The following is a 21370-nucleotide window of genomic DNA, read 5'->3' as shown; positions in this document are numbered from 1 at the left end:
GAAGGGGCTTAGATGGTTTTGATATCTAACATGCCATGCTTTACACTAGTCCAATATCGGTGATTTCACACATAATAAGAAATAAAAAGCTTTGGAGAGGCGTGAATGTAAAACCTGAACTGCTAGCTTATAACAAATAATTTAATTAGACAAATTTATAATATTCTTTTTTACACCTTTATATAAAAAACATAGAACAACTTTTATACGTATTAATTACCAATATTTTTATGTTAATTTATTACGAATATATTAATGAGATGCTTACTCATTTTCTTATGCAAGTGAGTGTATTTCTTAGTCTATGAAGTTGAGAGCATCTGGTTCTTACTGCTATCATAGTGAGAATAAGGATCAGAACCATATCTTTCTTAGCAGACGCAAATTTGATAAAGAAATTCTTAACACATTTTCTGATTTTCCACTCACTTTTCAGTTTCTCCTCTTTATGCTCCTTAACAACTCACTGCTGTTGGGTTCTTCTACGTTGCATAAATAAGCATCTGCGAACTTTTTTCCAACACCGGGATTGGATTCTGTGTTTGTTTATCTTTTTCAAAAGAGAAAGTAAATGAATGCACGCTTTCTGAGGGCCCTCACTTTCTCATTGTCAATTATGCAGAACACAATTTTCAAATTTCAACTTAGGAAAAGTTTACTTAACGTCTAGGTAAGTGCATGAACATATTGTGAGAGCTGAAGCATACGCGTCTGTATCATAAATTTTGATGCTGGTTAATGATGGAAGCTTCATCTAAATGCAGAAGGTACAGAAAAGGTGTTTCTGTGAATGGTTGCTATGCCTCCAAATATATCTCCAGTTCTCAGTCAAATGGGGAAGCAAAAGTTACTTGTAGATGTTGCAAAGAAGAGTGTCAGTGCTTATTGCCCTCAAGAACAAACTCACACTTTGGCAATTCAACTTTGGGATCACATAGTTCAAAGAAAGAATGTGGAATATGCTGTCCAGTGAAAAAATTTGGATCCAAATTGTTGAAACTTGGTAATCTAGGAGGTTCAAACAAAGATGAAAATTTGCTTAGTGGGTCATTATCTCATTCAATGCTCTCTTCCTCAGCCTTTTCTAGCACTAGCAGGTATAATAAACGAGCGGTTCTCTGTGGAGTTTCTTACAGAAGGAAACTCAGACTCAGAGGAATCATTAATGACATTACTAACATGAAGGAACTGCTGATCAAGAATTTTGACTTTCCAAATGAGTGCATACGAATCCTCACAGGTATCTCTAGAAATTTGTTATTTGTTTCTGTTCATTTGATGGATATCAGTCACTTAGTCCATGTACTTAAAATCATAAACTTATTACAAGTTTTTGGTTGAAAATGATGTCTTGGACTTGAAGTATCATTTGGTGTTTGGTATTGTGTTTCCCAGTGAACTTTTTCCTCAAAAGACTTCAAATTTTACTGATTCTGATACAAGTTTTCAGTAACATGTTGAACACCCCAATTGTGCCAAAATATTTTCTTATTTGAAATCTGAATGATGAATTTTACAGAACATGGGGAAAACGGCAATTTGATACCAACGAAACACAACATAATGGAGTCCTTAAAGTGGCTAGTGAAGGACGCTGAGCCAGGAGACTCATTAGTGTTTTACTTCTCGGGACACGGTTCTCAGCAGCCAGATTTGAAAGAAGATGAAATTGATGGGTTTGATGAGACTCTTTGCCCTGTTGACTATTTGATAGAAGGAATGATCATTGACAATGAAATCAATTCCACCATAGTATGGCCACTAAAGAAAGGTGTCACACTTCATGCTATTGTTGATGCATGTCATAGCGGCACAATTCTTGATCTTTTGTTTGTTTACAATCAAGAAAGGTAAGTGCCCTTTTATCTGGTTTTCTGCTATATGAGTTTTCTACTTTCGTTGACCACACCCACATAAAAAGAATTTAAATTTGCACGATGCATTGTTGTAGTGGGATTTGGGAGGATAACAAGCCACCATCAAAAGAACCTATAAGAAAACATTCAAGTGGTGGATTGGCGATTTGTCTTAGTGCTTGTGAAGATAATCAGACAGCATGTGATAGCTCTGTAAGAATGAATAATGTTTTGGATTTTTGTTTTGGCAATGCAATGTATAGTTTTTGACGTGATGGTGTGGGTTTTGAGGAACCTACGTAGGTTTTTGGTGGAAAGGGAATGAATGGTGTTCTGACTTATCTTTTCACAAAAGCAATCAGAGAATACCCTGGAATAACTTATGGGCGTCTCCTACAAAATATGCATGAAGAGATTAAGAAGATTAACAGAAGCAAATGCAATAACCGCATATTGCAACATATCTTCAATCGTAAAATTGCACAGGTTTGGATTCCATCACCATTCTTTCTGCCTTCAAATTATATATGATTGTTTATATATATTTATAATATATATGTCATGTCATATATGTTTATTATAACAAAACATTAACTATATCCAAGGGTCTTTTATCTTTATTTTTTGTAAATTTAAAACCCCTAATAATTACTTCAAGTTAATTAATTATTAATGTTAATTGCTTTATTAAATATATAATACTTATCAAAGGTTATACATATATTCAATTATATTAATTCTATACTAAACTTAAATAACTAAAATTGTTATTATAATATTTTATTTTTTTAATTGTAGTAAAATTGAATGTGGTATTTATCATAATTTTCCTTAGATTTGAAAATTTTCGATTGTGAATATTAATTATTATAGTAGTTTAAAAAATTACAGATCTAAGGTAGATTAATGAAATTCATTTTGTTTTAAATTTGATGAATTAGATAATTGAACGTTATAAATAAGAACAAGGAAAAATATCCTTTTTCTCATGTTTTCTTTGCTTTTGAGCTAATAACTTAAGCAGGAGTTGAATATCCGAGTCCGGTTTGTGTAATTTTGAGTGGAGTTGATATTTGAGTGAATGAGACACTTGTATAAAATTAGTCAAATAAATGAAGAGAGATAAACATCTCGAATTAAGCAAAAGTGATATAATATATAATTTAGTGTTTTCAAATCTCTATGCCAACTTGGTTCACTGTAGATTTAGATTAGGTTGACTTTGAAAAAAATTAAATTTTTTTATACATGTTAATTTTTAATTTGGTTTACTTAGAACTAGACTCACTCGGGTTAAACCTGTGGTGAGTTGGGTTGGCTCATTAACCCACCTAGTTTAATTTAATTATTTATTATTTTGTGTTTTAATATTATTAGTTAATATTTTTTATTGTATTGTAAATGAGAATAAAGAAAAAGATGTTCAAGAGATCAAAATATTATAAATTTATCCATTCGAGACTATAATCTTATAAATGGATAAATGACACAAAAATTATCAATATTATAAACTTATTTATTCGCTTTTTGGGTTTGCTTTTGGATTACATTTGAGTTGTATGTTAATTTTTTTATTTTGAATTATCTTTAGAATTTAACATCATTTTAGAGTAAAATTATTTAAATTTGAATTACAAAAAATTGTAATTTTTTTGAATTTAAAAAAAAAATGTAATTAGGTGAGTTAGTGAACCAACCCGTTTAACCCACTAACTCGTGGTAGGCCAAGCGGGGTTCGAAATTTTTCAGTCCGTTAATAAATGAGTCGGATTGGGTTGACTCACTGAGTGGTCAACCCATGGTAGACCGGGTCGGGTTAGGCCGAGTGATCCGTTTTGACAACACTAATATAATTAATGCATTACAATATTCCTCTTATAAGTTATATGATAAAGTTGTAATAAGTTATAAATTTAGAGTAAATTGGTAAAATATTAAAGAAAATATACATATGTGCCATCTATTTGAATCACTCCTAAGCTTTCTTATCGTTAAGAATTCTCTTTGTTAAGAATTCCTACTTGTAACATCTTCTAAGAATGTATAATATATGATCATTATAGATAGATAAATCATAATAGACAAAAAAAAACCATAAATAAGTTAGTGATAATTTAAAACATATAAGTTTAAATAAAAATAAAATATACTATAAATTCAGAACATAACCTATATAGAGCTTTCGCAATTCATACAATCAACATCTAAACATGAAGGTTCTCAAGATCTAAACATGAAGATTCTCATAGCTCATTCACATACCAATAATCATAGACACAACCTCTAGAGGATTGATGTATTAACTAGTTCCTAGAGATCATGCACCTACCATTACTCAATCATTCCTGTTTCTTAAGAGTTATAACTAGAACATGTTTGGGCATTCTCCTGATCCATAGAACATATCAGAGTAAATTGTATACCTAACGAGTTCGGCCATTGTTGACATTCTATATATGAATCTCCATCGACTCTTACAACTAGTTACTAGTATAGTCAAAATGATTTCGTTCCGACCCCTGTTATTACATAAAGGGTTTAAGAACATATATGGATTTATTTAATCTACAGACTAAAGGTAGGTTGGTTAGTGGTAGAGAAACAATTATGATTATAACCTTGAGGAATGTTCATAAAAATTTCTTCACTAAGATTACCATTTAAAAAACATTTTTTATACCAAGTTGAGCAAGAGTCTAGCTTTTAGAGACAACAATCAAGAGAAGAAGTCTAAGATTACAAATTTTAACGACAAGGAAAAAAGTTTCTTGAAAATCAATACCAAATTGTTGAGAAAACCTCTAGCCACTAGCCTAACTTTGTGCTTAGAAATTGTACGATCAGAGTTTAATTTTAATTTAAACAACCGTTTACAACTAATGGACTTTTTACTAGGGGAAAAGGGAACAACAGTCCAAGTTTAGTTTAAATCCATAGCTTGTAGCTTACGTTCTATAACAACTTTCCAAAGAGAATGTTTGATAGCTTAGTTATAGGTCTAAGGTTCAAAATGAGAGGAGATTTGACAAATGAATGACATATAAGATTGAGAAGGGCGAGAATAGTCAAGATAATTACGTGTAGGATAAACACTATGAGAAACAGAGCTTATATTATAATAACGATAATCAAAGAGATAATTAAGCGTATCGATGTTACAAGAAGACCTGCATGGAGGAGGATGTTGTTGATCCCAATTAAACGTGTCGATTTTATCTAGCAAGTGCATTGGTTCAATTATAGCATAACAAGGTCATATTCATAGAGAGTTGGTTTGATAAAACAATAATCTATAATTTATTCAAGTTTATAATAACAAAATGATAAAGGTTTGAAAATAAGTTTGAACAAAAATAATTATGTATAGGATAAACACTATCAGAATCAAAGCTTATATTTTAACAATGATAATCAGAAAGATAATTAAGGGTATCAATGTTATGAGAAGACTTGTATGGAGGAGGATGTTGTTGACTCAAATTAAAGGTGTTAATTTTATCTAGCAAGTGCAATGTTTCACTTCCTATTCATAGGGATTTGGTTTGATAAAACAATAACCTATATTTATTCAAGTTTGTAATAACAAAATGATAAAGGTTTGGTAGTTTGAAAATAAGTTTGAATGAATATAAAGATAAGTGATGTTGATTAAGGTGTTGGGATTTAAGGTGTTGGGATTGAAGCTGACTTCTTTCAGTTAACTACACTACCCTTGATTCCTTATAAGTTATGTTTTTTACCTTAATGTTCCTGCAAGTACTTCTAATGTAATTTTAACCCGTGTCTACAATATTAGAGCCTAAGGTTATCATTCCTAGTGTGATGTCTCATCCCTAGTTGAGTGACTCCTTGCATTAATGAAAAAAACTTTTTAAACGAACTAAAGTCATATATCCATGTATGTTATCTACCAAACATTAGGAAATTTGATTGGATCTAAACTTTAAACTAGTTGTCGCTACATTTAATGCTAATGAAATATGATGATTGAAGTCATCAAAGCAATATAAGAAAATCAAATAACCAACACATAAAGTAAGAATATAATATATATATATATATATATATATATATATATATATATATATATATATTAAATCAAGTGTAGTACAAAGAGTTTAGAGAAGTTACATTCAATCCCAACTAAGAAGAATTTAGCTAGTCATAATGATGTTTACAATAAGTTCGAGGAGTTGCTTCCTTCCTCCCATGGTTCCCTTTAAAGATATTATAATATGTGTTTAAGATCTATAAGACTGAGCTACAAAATCAACATACAAATAAAAAAGGCATGCTTTATTTTTATAGAAAATCTAAGTGCTACTTCATCTCCCATTATGTTGGTAAGCCATGAGGATTCCTTCATAAAAGGGTTTCCTCCATGCTTGGGCTTTTAGCTTGGTGTTACAACAATGGAACATTCCTTCCCAAGTAGGTTTTCTCTTGAGGCTCAGTTGCTAGTAAGGAGCTTAAGATTTCCTTATAGTGAACGAACATAGCAATTTCCCCTTTTTATAACTTCTTTATTAATTCCTCATTTTGTAATTAAAGGAAAAAAGGGTTGTTTTACTAAGATTTATGTCAAATTCATGTAAGATAAGTGTCAAAATGATATGAAATTATAAGTAAACTAAACATTTATCAACATATCCTGAACTTTAGCTCTTTGTTTGTCCCCAAGCAAAGCCTAAAAATTATACAAAATGGTTTCCAAAAAGCTTATATTTTCATACTCTTTGATTCATAAAACTTGAAACGAAATCCAACCACAATACTTGATTTGAAACTAGGGATAATTATTTAGACACAAGTGCAGTTCAACATCACAACTAGGGATCAACATGAAGTCTCTCAATAAAGGGGATTTTAACTTTTGTTGTACTTGTCATCTTACTTTTCGTAGACACCATATAGCTGTTTGTTCACAGATTATATCTCGACCCATATGGTAGGTGTTAATGTTCTTACTAGATCGAAATCACCTTTTGAAGACCTTTCAAACTCCTTCTTGCAAAGACTTCTCACTCTTCAAACCAAAATGTTCTAGGTCTTGGATGGTAACCTTAAACCAAAAAGGAGTCTGCTTCCCACTTAAAACTTTCAAACCGAGATGTTTTAGGTCCACATCTCTTCTAGTCCAAGATAAAGTGTGCCTGCAAAAGAAAATTTAGAGCTCAAGTTAGCCAAGTGCATTAGAGAACAGTAAATGTTTAATAATGAATTTGTTACCTATTTATCTCGTGTATTGTGCTATTTATACCATATTTTATAAGATTTTTTTTACTTGGATAAACCTGGTCCATATGGCTAATTACCATGGTTTGTCTTTAATTAACGAATTATGCTAATAATATGTTAATCTTGATGTTAATATGGTTAACATAGTCAATGCTTGTCACAGATATTTGCTTGGCTGATATGTAGTCGATCAAGCTGTCATGGTATATCTTTATACCATAACGAGTACATCTAGGCACAGGTGGCCGAGTACATCTAGACACAGGTGGTTGAGATGTACTAAAACACATGTAGTACACATTTTATTATTAAAATAATTGAGTGTTACTATTTTAAAACCATTATATGTCTCAAATATTATTTTTTAGGTTTTCACATCTCTCTAATAAGAAAAATTTTCATCCTAAAATATTCACTCATTAGGTAAAAGCTAAGGATATGCCCTTCTTACTTTATCTTATAACAACCACCTAGATTCATCCAGCCTATTATACCTTAACATACTTACTAGACTTAAATCCTACCTTTGTGTTATTTGTTCTAGTGCTCAACAATATAAATTGACTAAGTCACCTCCCCAAGCACAAATCTTCAACTTTAACCTCTAAAATTTGAATAACCCTTTTCTTTTGAATCCAGTTTGTAGTCGATATGTTGAACTCGTCTCCCACATGCTCTCTACTACCTCTTGTAGGGTTTGTCAAAACCTAGAGATAAATTTGGGTCACTATCAATATATGTTCAATAATAATTGGATTCAAATAGAATCATAACTCTTGTTGACAGGAGTCCTACAATGCTCTCTAATTTTAAAATATATAAGTCGTGTGTGAGGGAGTACAGAGAAGATAAAAAAACTCTGTACTTTTAGAAAAATAATATTTTTTATAATAATAAAACTCATTTATTACAAAATTATTTATTTCAAAATATTTTACTATTAAAATAATCAAATATTAATATTTTTAAACAACTATTAGTTATAAAATATTATTTCTAAGTTCTCAATATACTATAATCATACTCATAAGATGTTTTAAATTTTCTCATAAGTATTTTACGAGTCATATTCCTTATATAAATAGCATGATTAATGTTTTTAAGGTTATTAATAAATTTTACTTGTCTGAAAATGGGCATTGCATCACTTACTAAATATATAGTTTTTATTTTCATGATGAAAGTGAATATACGTTGCAGGATCCTCTTCTATCATCATCGGAGAAATTTGATGTTTCTACGACAATGTTCTCCTTGTGAGACGAGTTAACTTGAAGCTTAGCACCAATTAATGCTTGTGGTATTGAACAAAATCAGTATTTTACTTTCAGTAATTGTAGTGACCTATTGTAATCAGCATTTTTCATTATTTTATAAAATAAATATGAATGGGATATATTCTGAAACATTTTAGTGTAGCACACGAATTTTTTCCATTCATTACGTCAAAACTGTTACCATAATTTGACATATCACATGATTTTGAATTTTAAGAAGACAATCTATTTCTATAAAATATTGAATGTATTATTGTAAATATAAACACTTTGCATAGAAAATTTTAAAAGAAATTGAAGTTTTAAGAATTTAGAAGATGTAACGTTATAAAATTAGATGATTTTTAATATTTACATTAGTTTTTTAAATAATTTTGTACTCCATCTTCTCTTTAAATCATTTTTTTTATTCAAATTTAATTAAGAATTGTAGACTGAATTTGGATTGAAATATTTTTGACTTAACATCGAGTTATTTCTCGATATTACTAATTTTTTCTAATTAAAGTTAATCAATTTTTTTTATTATTATAGTCTTAATTTTTTTGTATATAAAAATATATCATTTTTCAACCAACATTAATTAGGATAGTTTTGTCAATATTAATATTTTTTGTTGTCTAATAACTAATATTTCTTTTCAATTAACATTATTTGTTAATTTTAAATAATATTAAGGTTGTTTTCTACCAATATTAAGACTAGTTTTTAATCGATATCATCTATAATTTTAGTTCATGTCAACACAATATTAGGTTAGTGTGAGTTAGAGTTTGTTAATTAATAGAAAATATAAATATATAATTTTCTATTCGACAACGTTAATATTATTTATCCGTTCATGTAGACTATAATTATTTCTTAATTGACATTTATTATGATTTTAGAAAAGTAATGTAGATGACACTTCAATTTATGTTAACTAGATTTTTTCTTTCTTTGCAGTGTTTTTTATTTCCAATGTTTATAAGGTTGAAATAATAATATTTATCTTTGATAATAATTGAAAAACTTTATGCAAATAAATACAGTAAATAATATTTATCAACTAAATATATTAACAGAATTATTAAATGAAAATTCTTTAAGTTAATTAGTTATTTCAAATTTTATCACAATCTAATAAATGTTCACTTTCATGATTGATTTTCAGTTTCATAATTTATTTTCATTAAAAGTATTATTTATATTTCAACAATTATTTAGTTTTATTTACTTCATACTATTTACAATTTGATCAGTCATAAGTTCACTAAAATTTTAACCTATTTAAAATAACTTTTTATAATCTTTCTCTCTTATATGTAAAGGAAAATGATATTTTAACACCATTTTTTACACCATTTTGACACTGTACACGTGTTAAAATGTAGTTGGATAATTTTAAATTAAAAAAAAAACTTGGTTTTTTTCTTTCAAATACCCTTATCTCAACTTTTTTTAATTTAAAATCGTCCAACCACATTTTGACACGTGTGCAGTGTCAGTGTCAAAAAATAGTGTTAAAATATCATTTTTCATATGTAAAGGGCGAATATTCCAAGTAAATCTATTACTGAAAGTAATCAATATTCTCTATTACTTACGGATATTTTGAAAAGGTTTATTTATTCAAGTGAATAAGATGTATTTCATCGGTTCCTTATTCCCGATTCTTGATGAACGGTAATCTGCATTCGACAAATAAAAAACAAAGCAAGTCAATATATTCATCCTCCACTTGGAAAAGCAATCAGAATCGTATTCTGCATAAATAGATAGCAGAAGCTGAATTTCATCACAGAAACATTCTGACGAAATGGCAAGTAGACAAGAAAGGTGCATCCACTGTGGAGTTCTACTTGTGGTGCCAGCAGAGGTGAATGTCTTTGAGTGTGGAGTCTGCCATGGCATCACCCAGATTAGACCCTCCATAGCTCCATGGACTCAAGCCTACAAAAACTTTCATACTTTCACAGGTCGTTTTAGAGGGTTCTTAAATACCATTAGGAGTAGTACTTCTTCAGTTAACACCAATTCTGGTGGCTATTATGGGCCAAATAGTTTTGGCCTCTATCCTCAGCCTCAGTCACTTAGGCCATCATTTCATGTATATGGCTCAAAGAGAGCTGTGGTGTGTGGAATTCGCTACCATGGGAAGAGTTACAAGCTAAAAGGCTCAATCAATGATGCAAAATGCATGAAATACTTTCTCATTAAGCACTATGGGTTTCCTAGTGACTCCATTCTCATGCTCACAGGTCTTTCTATATAACTTCTTATCATATTAAAATTACAAATTCACAAATTAATTTTCTATATTTGTGGCAGATGATATGGAGGAGAGAAACCAGCTGAGGATCCCTACCAGATATAACATTCTAATGGCCATGAGGTGGCTGCTTGAGAATACCCAGTCAGGGGATTCATTGGTGTTCCACTTCTCTGGACATGGCACTCAGCAAATCAGCATGGATGGGAACGAAATCGATGGGCTTGATGAAGCAATATGCCCCGTTGATTACGAAGAGCAAGGGAAGATACTCGACGATGAGATCAACACTGCAATCGTTAGGCCCTTACCACGTGGAGCTAAACTTCATGCCATTGTGGATGCATGCCACAGTGGGACTGTTCTTGATTTGTCTTTCGTCTGCAAGATGAATAGGTCAGTTTGAGAATGCTTGTTTTCTCAACAACAATTTCTGAATTGAATGATCTCTTTGATGCAGGGAAGGGTATTACTCATGGGAAGATCAAAGATTTCCAAAGGCTAATAAAGGTACAAGTGGAGGGCTAGCTGTTTCTATTTCAGCTTGTGAAGACAGCCAAACCTCCATAGATACTTCTGTAAGTAATATTTAGTTTAGTTTTTCCATAGAGAAAGAAAAGTTGATGAATATTGATGTGGGGTGGTTGATGTAGGCCTTAAGTGGGACTGAAGCTACTGGTGTATTGACCTATAGTTTCATCCAAACGGTGCAAAACGAACCTGGTCTGAGTTATGGTCGATTGCTCAGTGCCATGCGTTCCACCATTCGTGGGACAAAAACAGGCATAGTGCCATTAAATGGTCCGATTGCTTCGATGTTCAACAGACTTCTCGGCATGGAACTAAGACAAGTAATGCTTTCTCTCTTTCACACATATTATCATGGACAATGATATTTTGACAACTCTTTTTTAACAATTTTTTTACAACAATACACATGTCATCATTTTATTGGTCTGTTTGAATTTATGTTTAAAAAGATATTTGAAACTGGACCAATCATAGACTGCTATGTATGTGTTGTCAAAAAAGTTGTCAAAAAAAATTGTTAAAGAGACTTTTTCCTATTATTATATAAGATAACGATAAAAAGAATATTTATTTGGCAACATTTAAACACGTGTCATTTTGTTATTGGTCTGTATTACTGTTTAACATTATTATTATTGATTGTGAAGTAATTTTGGACCAATTACGTAATAACACGTATACACGTAGATAACTTTAAAATGTTGTAAAAGAAAAATTATTGTGATAGTATCATTATCCGTTATTATAACTTTTACATCACAAGCTTTATATTGGAATCCTTAACAATGGTGTATGAAGTTGGGATTATAAATGGGTTGGACTTGGATTTGCAGGAGCCACAACTATCGTCTTCTGAGGTGTTTGACGTCTATACCAGTCCTTTTGTACTCTGATCGTTAATTGCCTAAGATTAAATAATTGAGACTACACATGTGCACTACTCAAATTTTTAATTCGGCGTATATTTCTCATTGTTTAAAATTTATTAATTTAAAATTGAACTTACCATTTCTCTAACTTTTCCAAATTTCTACTCTTCGTATATCTTTTTAGATAAACACAAATCTCACTCTAGGGGTAGATATGCATTTATGATTTCTTGTAATTATTTATAATAATTATATTAAATAATCTATAATTAGACCTCGTTTATTTTAAAAAAAAAAGCATTTTATCGTGGATTCAATTGTTAAACATGTTTTTAATCTTTAAATATATTCGTGAAATTAAAATTAGTTTTGGTTGTAAACTTTATTATATTTTGGTCTTAAACTTAAAATATAATATGAATATATTTCTTTTAATTAATTGATTTTTTTTTTAACTTGTTAAAAGGTGTTTCAAGTCGATATTTGAGTTGAAAAAAGTCAAACAACACCATTCTAAAATGTATTTGACATGTCTAAAGAAAATTAACTCAATCAAGTCAGTGCGAAGAATTACTTTGGATTTTCTAGATTTAAATTCAAATATTTGGATGAAAATATAAATTTATGTTCTCTAAAATAGTTTTGATAGTTATAAATTGGTTTTATACAAATTTTAAAACCATATATTCGTCAAAATTGATTGTAAATACAAAAAAAAATTAAAATCAATGGCTAAATATGTTTTTTTTCTCAACTTTTAGTGAAAATTGAACTTAGTTCATCTTTGAAACTTTATCCATTTTAGTTATCCAAATTTAGACTTGTGTAAATTTTATTCTTTTAACCAAATTATTTTAAGTTTATTTGATGTTTTAAATGCGTATCTCAACTAATGTTGGAGAAGAATGTGTTAAACAGTGTAAACAATTCATATACTATTATGAAACGAACTTGAAACATCATATAAACTTAACAAAATTTTGTTAAATTGACTAAATCCATGCATTTATAAAGTTGGGAGACTAAAATGAGTCAAACTTTCGAAGAGAGACTAATTTCAATTTTTACTTAAAGTTAAAGGACCAAAAACATATTTAATCTTGAATTATGTTAAGTGTATATATTTGAAATTTCAAACACGTCTCAACTAACATTGAAGCAAAAATGTGTCAAATGGTATAAATAACTCGAATATTATCATGAGTCACATTTGAAATCTCAACTAAACTTAACAAAATTTGTTTAAAAATAATAAATTCATGTATTTCTAAAATTAGAGGACAAAATTGAGTCAAAGTTTCGACGATGGACTACTTCTAATTTTTACTAAAAGTTAAGGGACCAAAAACATATTTAACCCTAAATTATGTTAAGTTTATTTGATGTTTCGAATGCATTTCTCATCTAACATTGAAGTGGAAATGTGTCAATTGATGTAAACAACTCATATTTTATCATGAAACGACTAGAAAGTCAAATAAACATAACAAATTTTGTTAAAAAAACTAAATTCACACATTTCTAAAATTGGAGGGCTAATTAATTGGGTCAAATTTTCGAAGATGGACTAATTCCAATTTTCATTGAAAGTTAAGGGACCAAAAACATATTTAACAACTTTATAGTTCTGTACTACTTACCTAGGCGGTCTTAGTTGAACAATTTTGTAATTCCATGTTGTCTACATAAGTGGTCCTGGTTGAACACCTTCATAGTTCCCTAGGTGATCCTGGTTGAACAATTATGTAGTTCCCCTTCGTCTACCAAGATGGTCCTGGTTGAAAACCTTCATAGTTCCCTGCCACCTACATACGAGGTCCTGATTGAAAACTTTTGTAGTTCCTTGCCGCCTACTTAGGCAGTCCTAATTGAACACCTTTGTAGTTCCCTACCGTGTACCCAGGCGGTCCTAAATGAACACATTCATAGTTACTTGTTGCCTACCTAGGTAGTTCTGATTGAAAACCTTTATAGTTTTTTGCGGCATACTTAGGTGATCTTGATTGAACAGTTTTTTAAGTTCATTACCGCTTACCATTATAGTCTTACCAAATTAATTTTTGAAGTCACTTGCTTCCTATAGTGTCAGCCTAGACTTCCACAAAGTTCAGAATAAAAATACAAGTTATAAAAGTCAAGAAAAAGGAACGAGAAGTTAACGAAGGCAACTTTTCACCTTCATGCTATGTTTCCTGTGCAGATTGGCAACTATTCATCACTCACATCTAGTCAGACTTGAATCCCATGATTCAAACCGTTTTGTCATTATGCTACTCGAAATTGGGGGACTATTATACCTATAAGATGAGACCAAAGGACAAGACCAAAGAAATATAAATTTTCTTTACACATAATGACACTAGATACCAACACCATGGTGACAACATCAAGACTCGAGTATATGTATATCGAACTTGGGGGACTAGTGTACCAAGTGTGTCGAAGTACATCTCAACTACATGTGACTAGATGTATTCAACCCTTGTGGTATAATATAGGTTTAATCATTCTTGTAGTCCCTATTTATGTTGGGTTTTCTCAAATAGGTCCCTTTATTTCCTTAATTGGGTCCCTAAAAGTGAAAATTTTTAGCAATTAGGTCCCTACCATTAAATTGGGTTAATTTTGAGAAAGCCTGACATGTCAGACAACTCTTGCAAAAACGTTTCGCATCCTCCTTCATACTGGGCCAGTAGTAGCCGGCCCTGACGGCTTTGGCTGTCAACGTTCAGCAATTGGTATGGAACCCACATACTTCGTTGTGGAGCTCATCCAACATATAGCGGGCTTTTGTCTCCAAAAGGAACTTGAGGAGAGTAGTCATGAAGCCTCTTCTGTAAAATTCTCCCCTTAAAAGGACAAACCGAGCGACCTTACGTGCCTCCGTCGGTCAGACCACCTGCCCGGCTTCCTTTTGCTCCGTTATTTTTCTTATCTCGGTCCTTTAATCGCCACCGACCAGTTGAGAAGTGGCCAAGAACTCTACTAATGATTTCACTAGCACTTGTCAAATGATGGTGGACAACTGCCCATTTTCCTTCCTGGTAGATAACTTGGACAATCTATCTACCCAAGCATTCTCTTCCCTAGAGATGTGTTTTATCTCCACCGTTTTCAAGTATTTCAGCAATGCGATTACTTTGTGAAAGTACTGTAGGAGGTGGTCATCCTTGACTTGGAATTCTCCTTTCATCTATTTGACCACCAACTCCGAGTTAGTACAACATGTTAATCGACAGGCACCGATGTTGTTGGCTAGCTCCAGCCCTACGACCAATGCTTTATACTCCATCTGGTTATTGGAAAGTTTGAACTTGAACACAAGGGAGTGTTCGAGTAGGAAACTGTTCAGCCCTTCCAGTACTACTCCAATGCCTCCTCCTCCTTTACCGGACGCACCATCCACATACAAATTCTAAGTGGAGCTTGACGTGATGTTGGGTAGTTCCACGTCGAATTCTGCCAAGTGTTGCCCCTTGATCGAACCCCTCAGTTTGTACCGCAAACCGAACTCAGGTAGTTCCACAACCCAAGCCATCATCCGTATGGCTAGATCAGGCTTTCTCAAAAAATTTTCTATTGGGTGGTCCGTCCAGACCACTACCTGATAGCTTTGAAAGTACGACTTAAGCCTCCTAGCCGCGTTGAACAAGGCAAGCACAACTTTTCCACCTATTGATACCAAGTTTCAAGATTCTGAAGTACCCTACTAACAAAGTAAACAAGTCTTAGCTCGGGGTTCTCTTATTGTAATACTGCGCTGATTGCTTCCTCTAATAACCTAAGTACCTTTGGAGTTCTTTGTTGTCCACTGGTTGGACCATCATGGGCGGGCTAGCCAAGATGGATTTAACTTCCATGAACGCTTTCTCACAACTATCCTCCTATGACTCTCCTGGACCTTTCCTCATCTTCCTCAATATCGCCCGGATTCGCTCGACCAACTTCGGGATGAACCGCGATATTGATGTTATATGTCCTACCAGTCTCTGCAATTTCTTCAGGTTCTAAGGGCTTCTCATCTCTAGGATAGCGGTGCAATTATCGGGATTAGCTTCAATCCCTCGGGCGGTCAACATGAATCCTAGGAACTTTTTCGCTCTAACACCAAATGAGAGTGGAGGATAAATCTACTTGTTTTACCTAGTAAATCTTTGTTTTATCAACGAATAGGTGCTTCCTTTGCCTTGTGTGCATTAGGGGGGTTTTTCGGGTATTGAGCCTTCCTTGTGTGGGGTAAAGGTGTGGTCTTTGTCCTTGTGTGACAGGATGACATGTTCCTTAACTAGATTACGGGACTACTCGTGCATATTTGTAGGGGAGGTTACAAATGTTGGAAAACAGGTAGGCTTCTTTTCTACACCAAGGGGGGGGGGTGAATTGGTGTTGTTTCAAAAATAACTTCTTTTCACAATGTTGAAAACAAAGTATGAAACTTTTTGAACTTTCTTAAAATACAAGTAATGAAAATTTGTAAGCAGCAAAAAAACATAGTTGACTACGTGAAAAATAAAGTCGACTGTAATGTAAAAGAGAAGGGATAGAGAAAATCAAACACAGGTTTTTATACTAGTTCGGCCAACAATGCCTAAATCCAGTGTCCTTCCACCATAGGAAGCAAATGCACTATAATGGTTGCGGGTTTTACAAAAAGGAATTTATAAAAGACCTCCACGTCAAAAATATAAATCTCCTCTCTAACCTAAATCCAAACTATAGGCAGAAAACCAGCAAGACTTGCAGCAAGAATCCCCTCTTCTGCAATCTACTAACCACTTTGAAAAATCATCAGAATGAACTATCCCCCTATATCACAACAGGTCCAAAACCAGCAGTCTTCACGATTGCCAAGCCGAACAATCAATTCAACAGTCTTCAAGGATGTCAAGCCTCACGTGATCAAATGCAGAACACCTTCTTTGTGTAGACGTTGATCAACCAATGTATGTGCAAAAAATCTCCCTTAAGAATCTCTTTCAAGAAAGATCACCACTGTCTTCTTGGAGAATTCTTGGAGCACAAAGAATTCAATCTGAAACAATAATGAAATTGTTAGATCATCAAAAGTCTTCTCACTGAACAAATCGTGTTTCAACTTATTCATAGATTTCTGCTAATTAGACACATTCTCAATCAAATATGCTACTAATACAGTCGATTGAATGAGAGAGGAACTTCGCTCTCTCGAGACGCGACTTGCTCCGTGTCCTGCCACGGCTCATGGAAAGATGATGGTTCTCCGGTGTCTGCGGGTTGCGAGAGCTGCCTTCGCGTTTCTGGGTGCTGTTGGGTTTTCTCTGGCAGGTGCGAGGGTGGAGAACGACGTCGCTGTTCGGTGATGGTCTGTTGCGAGAATCTGTGATTGCTTTGCAGGTCTGGTTTTGATGCAGGTTGTGGCTTTGCTGGAGAAGATGAATGGTGGCCATGGTGGCGCGGATGGCTACGCGGTGGTGGAAGACGTACTTGGTTTGATGTGGGTTCTTCTGTTTGGAAGATGGAAGAAGGTTGATTCGAATGGAACGCCGCCGTTGATGGCGTGATGAAGATGGTGCTGGCGGCTTGGTCGCTGAATCGTGAAGATGTTTCACGGTTTTCATGGAGTTTTAGGCGTGGAGGAGGTACTCGCGATGATGATGGCAGCGACGGTTAACGACAAGAATCTGAGGTGGCTGCAAGGTGGCTTTGATGTGCGATTCGATGGTTATGGTGATGAAGACGATCCAGATTTGAAAAAGGTGGAGGCGGAGGGAGATGATTTGAATCTGCGAGGCTTACGCGATTATGAGTTTGTTGAGTTGTGCAGGTGGTGGTCGTCGTTGATGGAGGAGAAAACGAATGCAGCGGCCTGCACTCCGACGACGCGAGGAAGATGGTGGTGGCCGGACGATGATGACGATGACGACCTACTGCGTGGCTAGGGTTTCTGGATTGGGAATTAGGGTTTCTGTTGGAGATGATGATGACATGGCAAGAGGGGGTTAGGTGGTGTGTTCTGAGTGGTCTATTTGGTGCGCAGTAGGATCAGTGACATGGCATCATCTGATTGGTTGGATCTATTAGTGGTGGGACTGCCACGTGGAAAAATCTGATGAAATCTGGCTTAATTAGTGGTAGGAGGGGTGTGTATAAGAAACTTAAGAGGGTGTAGCAGAAAAAGGTTACTGTTGGGCTTGAGTACTGGCTTGGTTTAGAAAAGAGGGGTGTAGCATTGTAAACAGAGGGGTACATTCAGCCCTTAACCTGAATAAACTATATTCGGGCCTCAATTTTTGCACATTTGGATCAATAAACATATAATTTCAACTGCACAAATAAACATTAGAACAACCAAGAATAATTCATGCAATTAAAATCACTTTTTAAGTCCCTTTTATGTTCAAACACTCTAAATCCAATACTTACAAATTCTCTTTAAATCAACCATTTAAGCACAAATATCCCATCAAAAATTTGAATTTTAAAACATAAATGCGGGCATAAAATGCACTTATCACTAAGTCATCAATGGTCAACTAACTTTTAAAAATATAGTCGTGACAATGCATGAGCATAACAGAATTTTAAATCAGACAACAAATACAGTCGAATGTGTGGCGCATATAGTCGACTATCAACATGTAAAACATTTTGAAATTCTTTTCTTCTCAAAATATCACATAGCACTGATTCTCATAATTTGTACAAAGATTTTAGCATATTCTAATCCACTAGTAATGTATTCGACTTCACTATGACTTTGTCCCACAATAATAAGTTCATAAAAGTACTTGTGGTTTTCAGCTTTGAAACATGTGCAGTAAAACATTTATAATGATGCATTTGCACATAACACATAAAGCATGTAAACATGTTCTAGATATATATCAATCAATCAACATAGGAACATGTAACACAGTTCATAAACATGTTCAACAGGTATCACAGTCAATCAGCATAAGAACATGTAATGTAGTAACAACATGTGCTTGTTATTAAGCAATGTGTTGTCATCATCAAAAACTAGATTGATATAGAAATTGTGTTGTCAACAATCACAATAACAAATGATCTTTAGGGGAGGCTACATATGTCCTGTATGGGGAATCTACAAATGGGCTATAGAAGAGGCTATAGTCGGTGAGGTACATAAGTAGACTGACTCTTTCCACTATGGTGCTTATGGTACGATGATGATTGATAACAGTGATTCTTACCATTATCTATAGTACAATTTTCTTACCAAATCAAATCTCCTGAAGCTTGAAACACGCTTAATCCTCTCTCTAATCTAACTTTGTGAATAAACTCAGCTTAGGTTACACACATTAGTTTTCATCTCTAATTTCCTCAAAAGTTGTAGGAACTTTGAGTACTTTGGAAAGGCATTCAAGTTATCAAGAGTGGAGAACCAAGGGAGAACCAGAAAGAAGAAGTTGGAAAGAAGTTCACCTGGAAAACTGGCGTCGGGCGCCACCCATATCACGCTGGGCGCCAGATTTTAATGTTTTCAGGGACCATTTCACGCAGGGCGTCACCAACATGGAGCTGGGCGTGAAAACTCACTGTTTTCATTCAGCATTTCACGCTGGGCGCCACCTATATGGCGCTGGGCGCGAGTTTTTGCTGATGTGGCACCCTAACCCTATAAAAGGGACACAGTTTACGAGGGTTGGATATTCTTAGCGCTTGGAGCTCAGAAAGACGTTTTGGCACCTCTTGGAGCTGGTTTTGGACTGTGGGAGCTCTCCTTTCCTTCTCCTTGGGTCTTCATCTTCACCATTTCCTTCCATTGTAAGCTCAAGCTCTCCATTATAATGGAGAACTAAGTTCATTTTGTTGGAGAGTGATGTAAACTAAGAACCTTATTTGTAAATGCACTTGTTTTAAATGGAAAAATGTTTCTTTCATTACTTGCTGGTGTTTATGTCTTTTGCTCAATGCTTGTTATGACTTGATCAACCATGGCATGATTTTAGGGTTTTCTTAATGTTGGGAAATATTGTGTGAAGCTTGAAATAGACTAAACACCTAAGGGAAATAGTGTCTAGGGATAGAGCTAGGACCTTTAGTTGTCTTAAACTTCTTTTCTTAATGCGGGTGAACTTGTTGGGTTGCCAAGGGATTGGGATGTAACAAGTGAACCTAGGCTTTCTCACCAAGGGATTGGGTTTGAGTAACTTAGCTAGTTGACAAGAGCAAGTTAATGAAGAAGAGTGATATAGTGCATTTGCATAGGAGGGTCTTAGTTGAAATCATTCTCCAACATATCCATTCCATATCATCATCAATCATTTCATTTTCTAGTGTTTTGGTCCCAAGAATTTCAACCCTTTAACTTTTGCATCATATTTACTTTCAATGCACAAATTAACATTAAATGAAACCATTCTTTAGCTTAAAGTAGTTAGTAATTATACGATAGTAAAGTAATACCGAAGTCTCTTGGGAAACGATATCCGGTCTTACCGGTTTTACTACTTGCACGACTTGGTACGCTTGCGAAAGTCTCAACAATGCTCATGGTGTTGTTCATGATTGGGATAATCATAATTGTGGTGGTGTATCTATGATTGTAATCATGGTATTTAAGATGTTCCAAGTGATGCTATGTGATAACCATTACTATAATAGTTGTAGTAAGTAGTTAACGTAGGTGCTAAGGAATGAATAGTGATGATGTCGAGGATTAGAGATCGAGGATCGAGGATCGAGGATTGAGGATCGACGATCGAGGATAGAGTAATTCCTTGTGATTGATTTTTTATGTTAAAGGTTTAGGAATCTTATTGATATTACTATTTGTAGAGGGTGTTGATTATTGTTGATTTAATTAGTATGTTTATGTCATGTTATTATGATTGTTTTATCGGTAGCTTACCTCATATGTGTTTGTGTTTATGTGTTATGAATGATATTATCGACGATGATCGTTTAATCTGTTATACATGAGCAAATGATGTTGCAGATGGTGCTGAGACAAGATAAATTCGATAGATGATGGGGGACAGACTTGGGGTTTTATTCAAAGTTATTGCATTTGAATCTTCAGACAATGTAATTGAAGTTAACTTCTTTCCTTTGTTATTTTTGTTGGACAATTGGTTTTGGAACTAGTATGTTTGAAATAAATTATTTCGTTTAAACGTTCAGGTTTTTGAAAATATATTTCCACGCTATGATAAAGTTTTGAAATTTTACCGGTTTTTGAATAACCTATGACACCTTGAAATTTGGGGCGTTACATTACACAGTCACCACTATCACTTGTCTCTTACACCTAGCCATCAACTACAAAGATCTCTATCTTCAGCATGAAAGAAGCAGTCGAAGCACACCTCAACCATTGATCAAAGCAAGTCGTCGTGACGA

The 21370-nt window shown here is 33.6% G+C and overlaps 2 protein-coding genes across 2 annotated transcripts; both read left to right on the top strand.

Annotated features, from left to right (window-relative positions):
• The first annotated feature begins 602 nt into the window (after window positions 1-602).
• Window positions 603-8480, top strand: LOC106773897 (metacaspase-3). Its single transcript, XM_014660665.2, has 5 exons — window positions 603-1240; window positions 1520-1850; window positions 1952-2069; window positions 2160-2342; window positions 8295-8480. Exons 1-5 carry the CDS (start codon window positions 739-741, stop codon window positions 8352-8354), a joined length of 1194 nt encoding a protein of 397 aa, XP_014516151.1. The 5' UTR covers window positions 603-738; the 3' UTR covers window positions 8355-8480.
• A 1684-nt stretch (window positions 8481-10164) lies between these two features.
• On the top strand, window positions 10165-12183 carry LOC106773676 (metacaspase-3). Its single transcript, XM_014660409.2, has 5 exons — window positions 10165-10611; window positions 10682-11018; window positions 11083-11200; window positions 11276-11473; window positions 11987-12183. The coding sequence occupies exons 1-5, from the start codon at window positions 10170-10172 to the stop codon at window positions 12044-12046; spliced, it is 1155 nt and encodes a 384-aa protein (XP_014515895.1). The 5' UTR covers window positions 10165-10169; the 3' UTR covers window positions 12047-12183.
• The last annotated feature ends 9187 nt before the right edge of the window (window positions 12184-21370 follow it).

Source organism: Vigna radiata, chromosome 9 (assembly GCF_000741045.1).
Source record: "Vigna radiata var. radiata cultivar VC1973A chromosome 9, Vradiata_ver6, whole genome shotgun sequence".
In the NCBI taxonomy this organism is placed as follows: domain Eukaryota; kingdom Viridiplantae; phylum Streptophyta; class Magnoliopsida; order Fabales; family Fabaceae; genus Vigna; species Vigna radiata.
This window is presented reverse-complemented; position numbering and strand designations above follow the sequence as displayed.

What these genes read in the sequence shown, in the direction of transcription:
- LOC106773897 (XM_014660665.2), top strand. Translation starts at nt 739, where the DNA reads ATGATGGAAGCTTCATCTAAATGCAGAAGGTACAGAAAAGGTGTTTCT. An exon ending in TTTGTTTACAATCAAGAAAG is followed by an intron (nt 1,851 to 1,951) that starts GTAAGTGCCCTT and finishes GCATTGTTGTAG; the next exon opens with TGGGATTTGGGAGGATAACA. An exon ending in AGACAGCATGTGATAGCTCT is followed by an intron (nt 2,070 to 2,159) that starts GTAAGAATGAAT and finishes GAACCTACGTAG; the next exon opens with GTTTTTGGTGGAAAGGGAAT.
- LOC106773676 (XM_014660409.2), top strand. Translation starts at nt 10,170, where the DNA reads ATGGCAAGTAGACAAGAAAGGTGCATCCACTGTGGAGTTCTACTTGTG. An exon ending in TTCGTCTGCAAGATGAATAG is followed by an intron (nt 11,019 to 11,082) that starts GTCAGTTTGAGA and finishes TCTTTGATGCAG; the next exon opens with GGAAGGGTATTACTCATGGG. An exon ending in TCGGCATGGAACTAAGACAA is followed by an intron (nt 11,474 to 11,986) that starts GTAATGCTTTCT and finishes TTGGATTTGCAG; the next exon opens with GAGCCACAACTATCGTCTTC.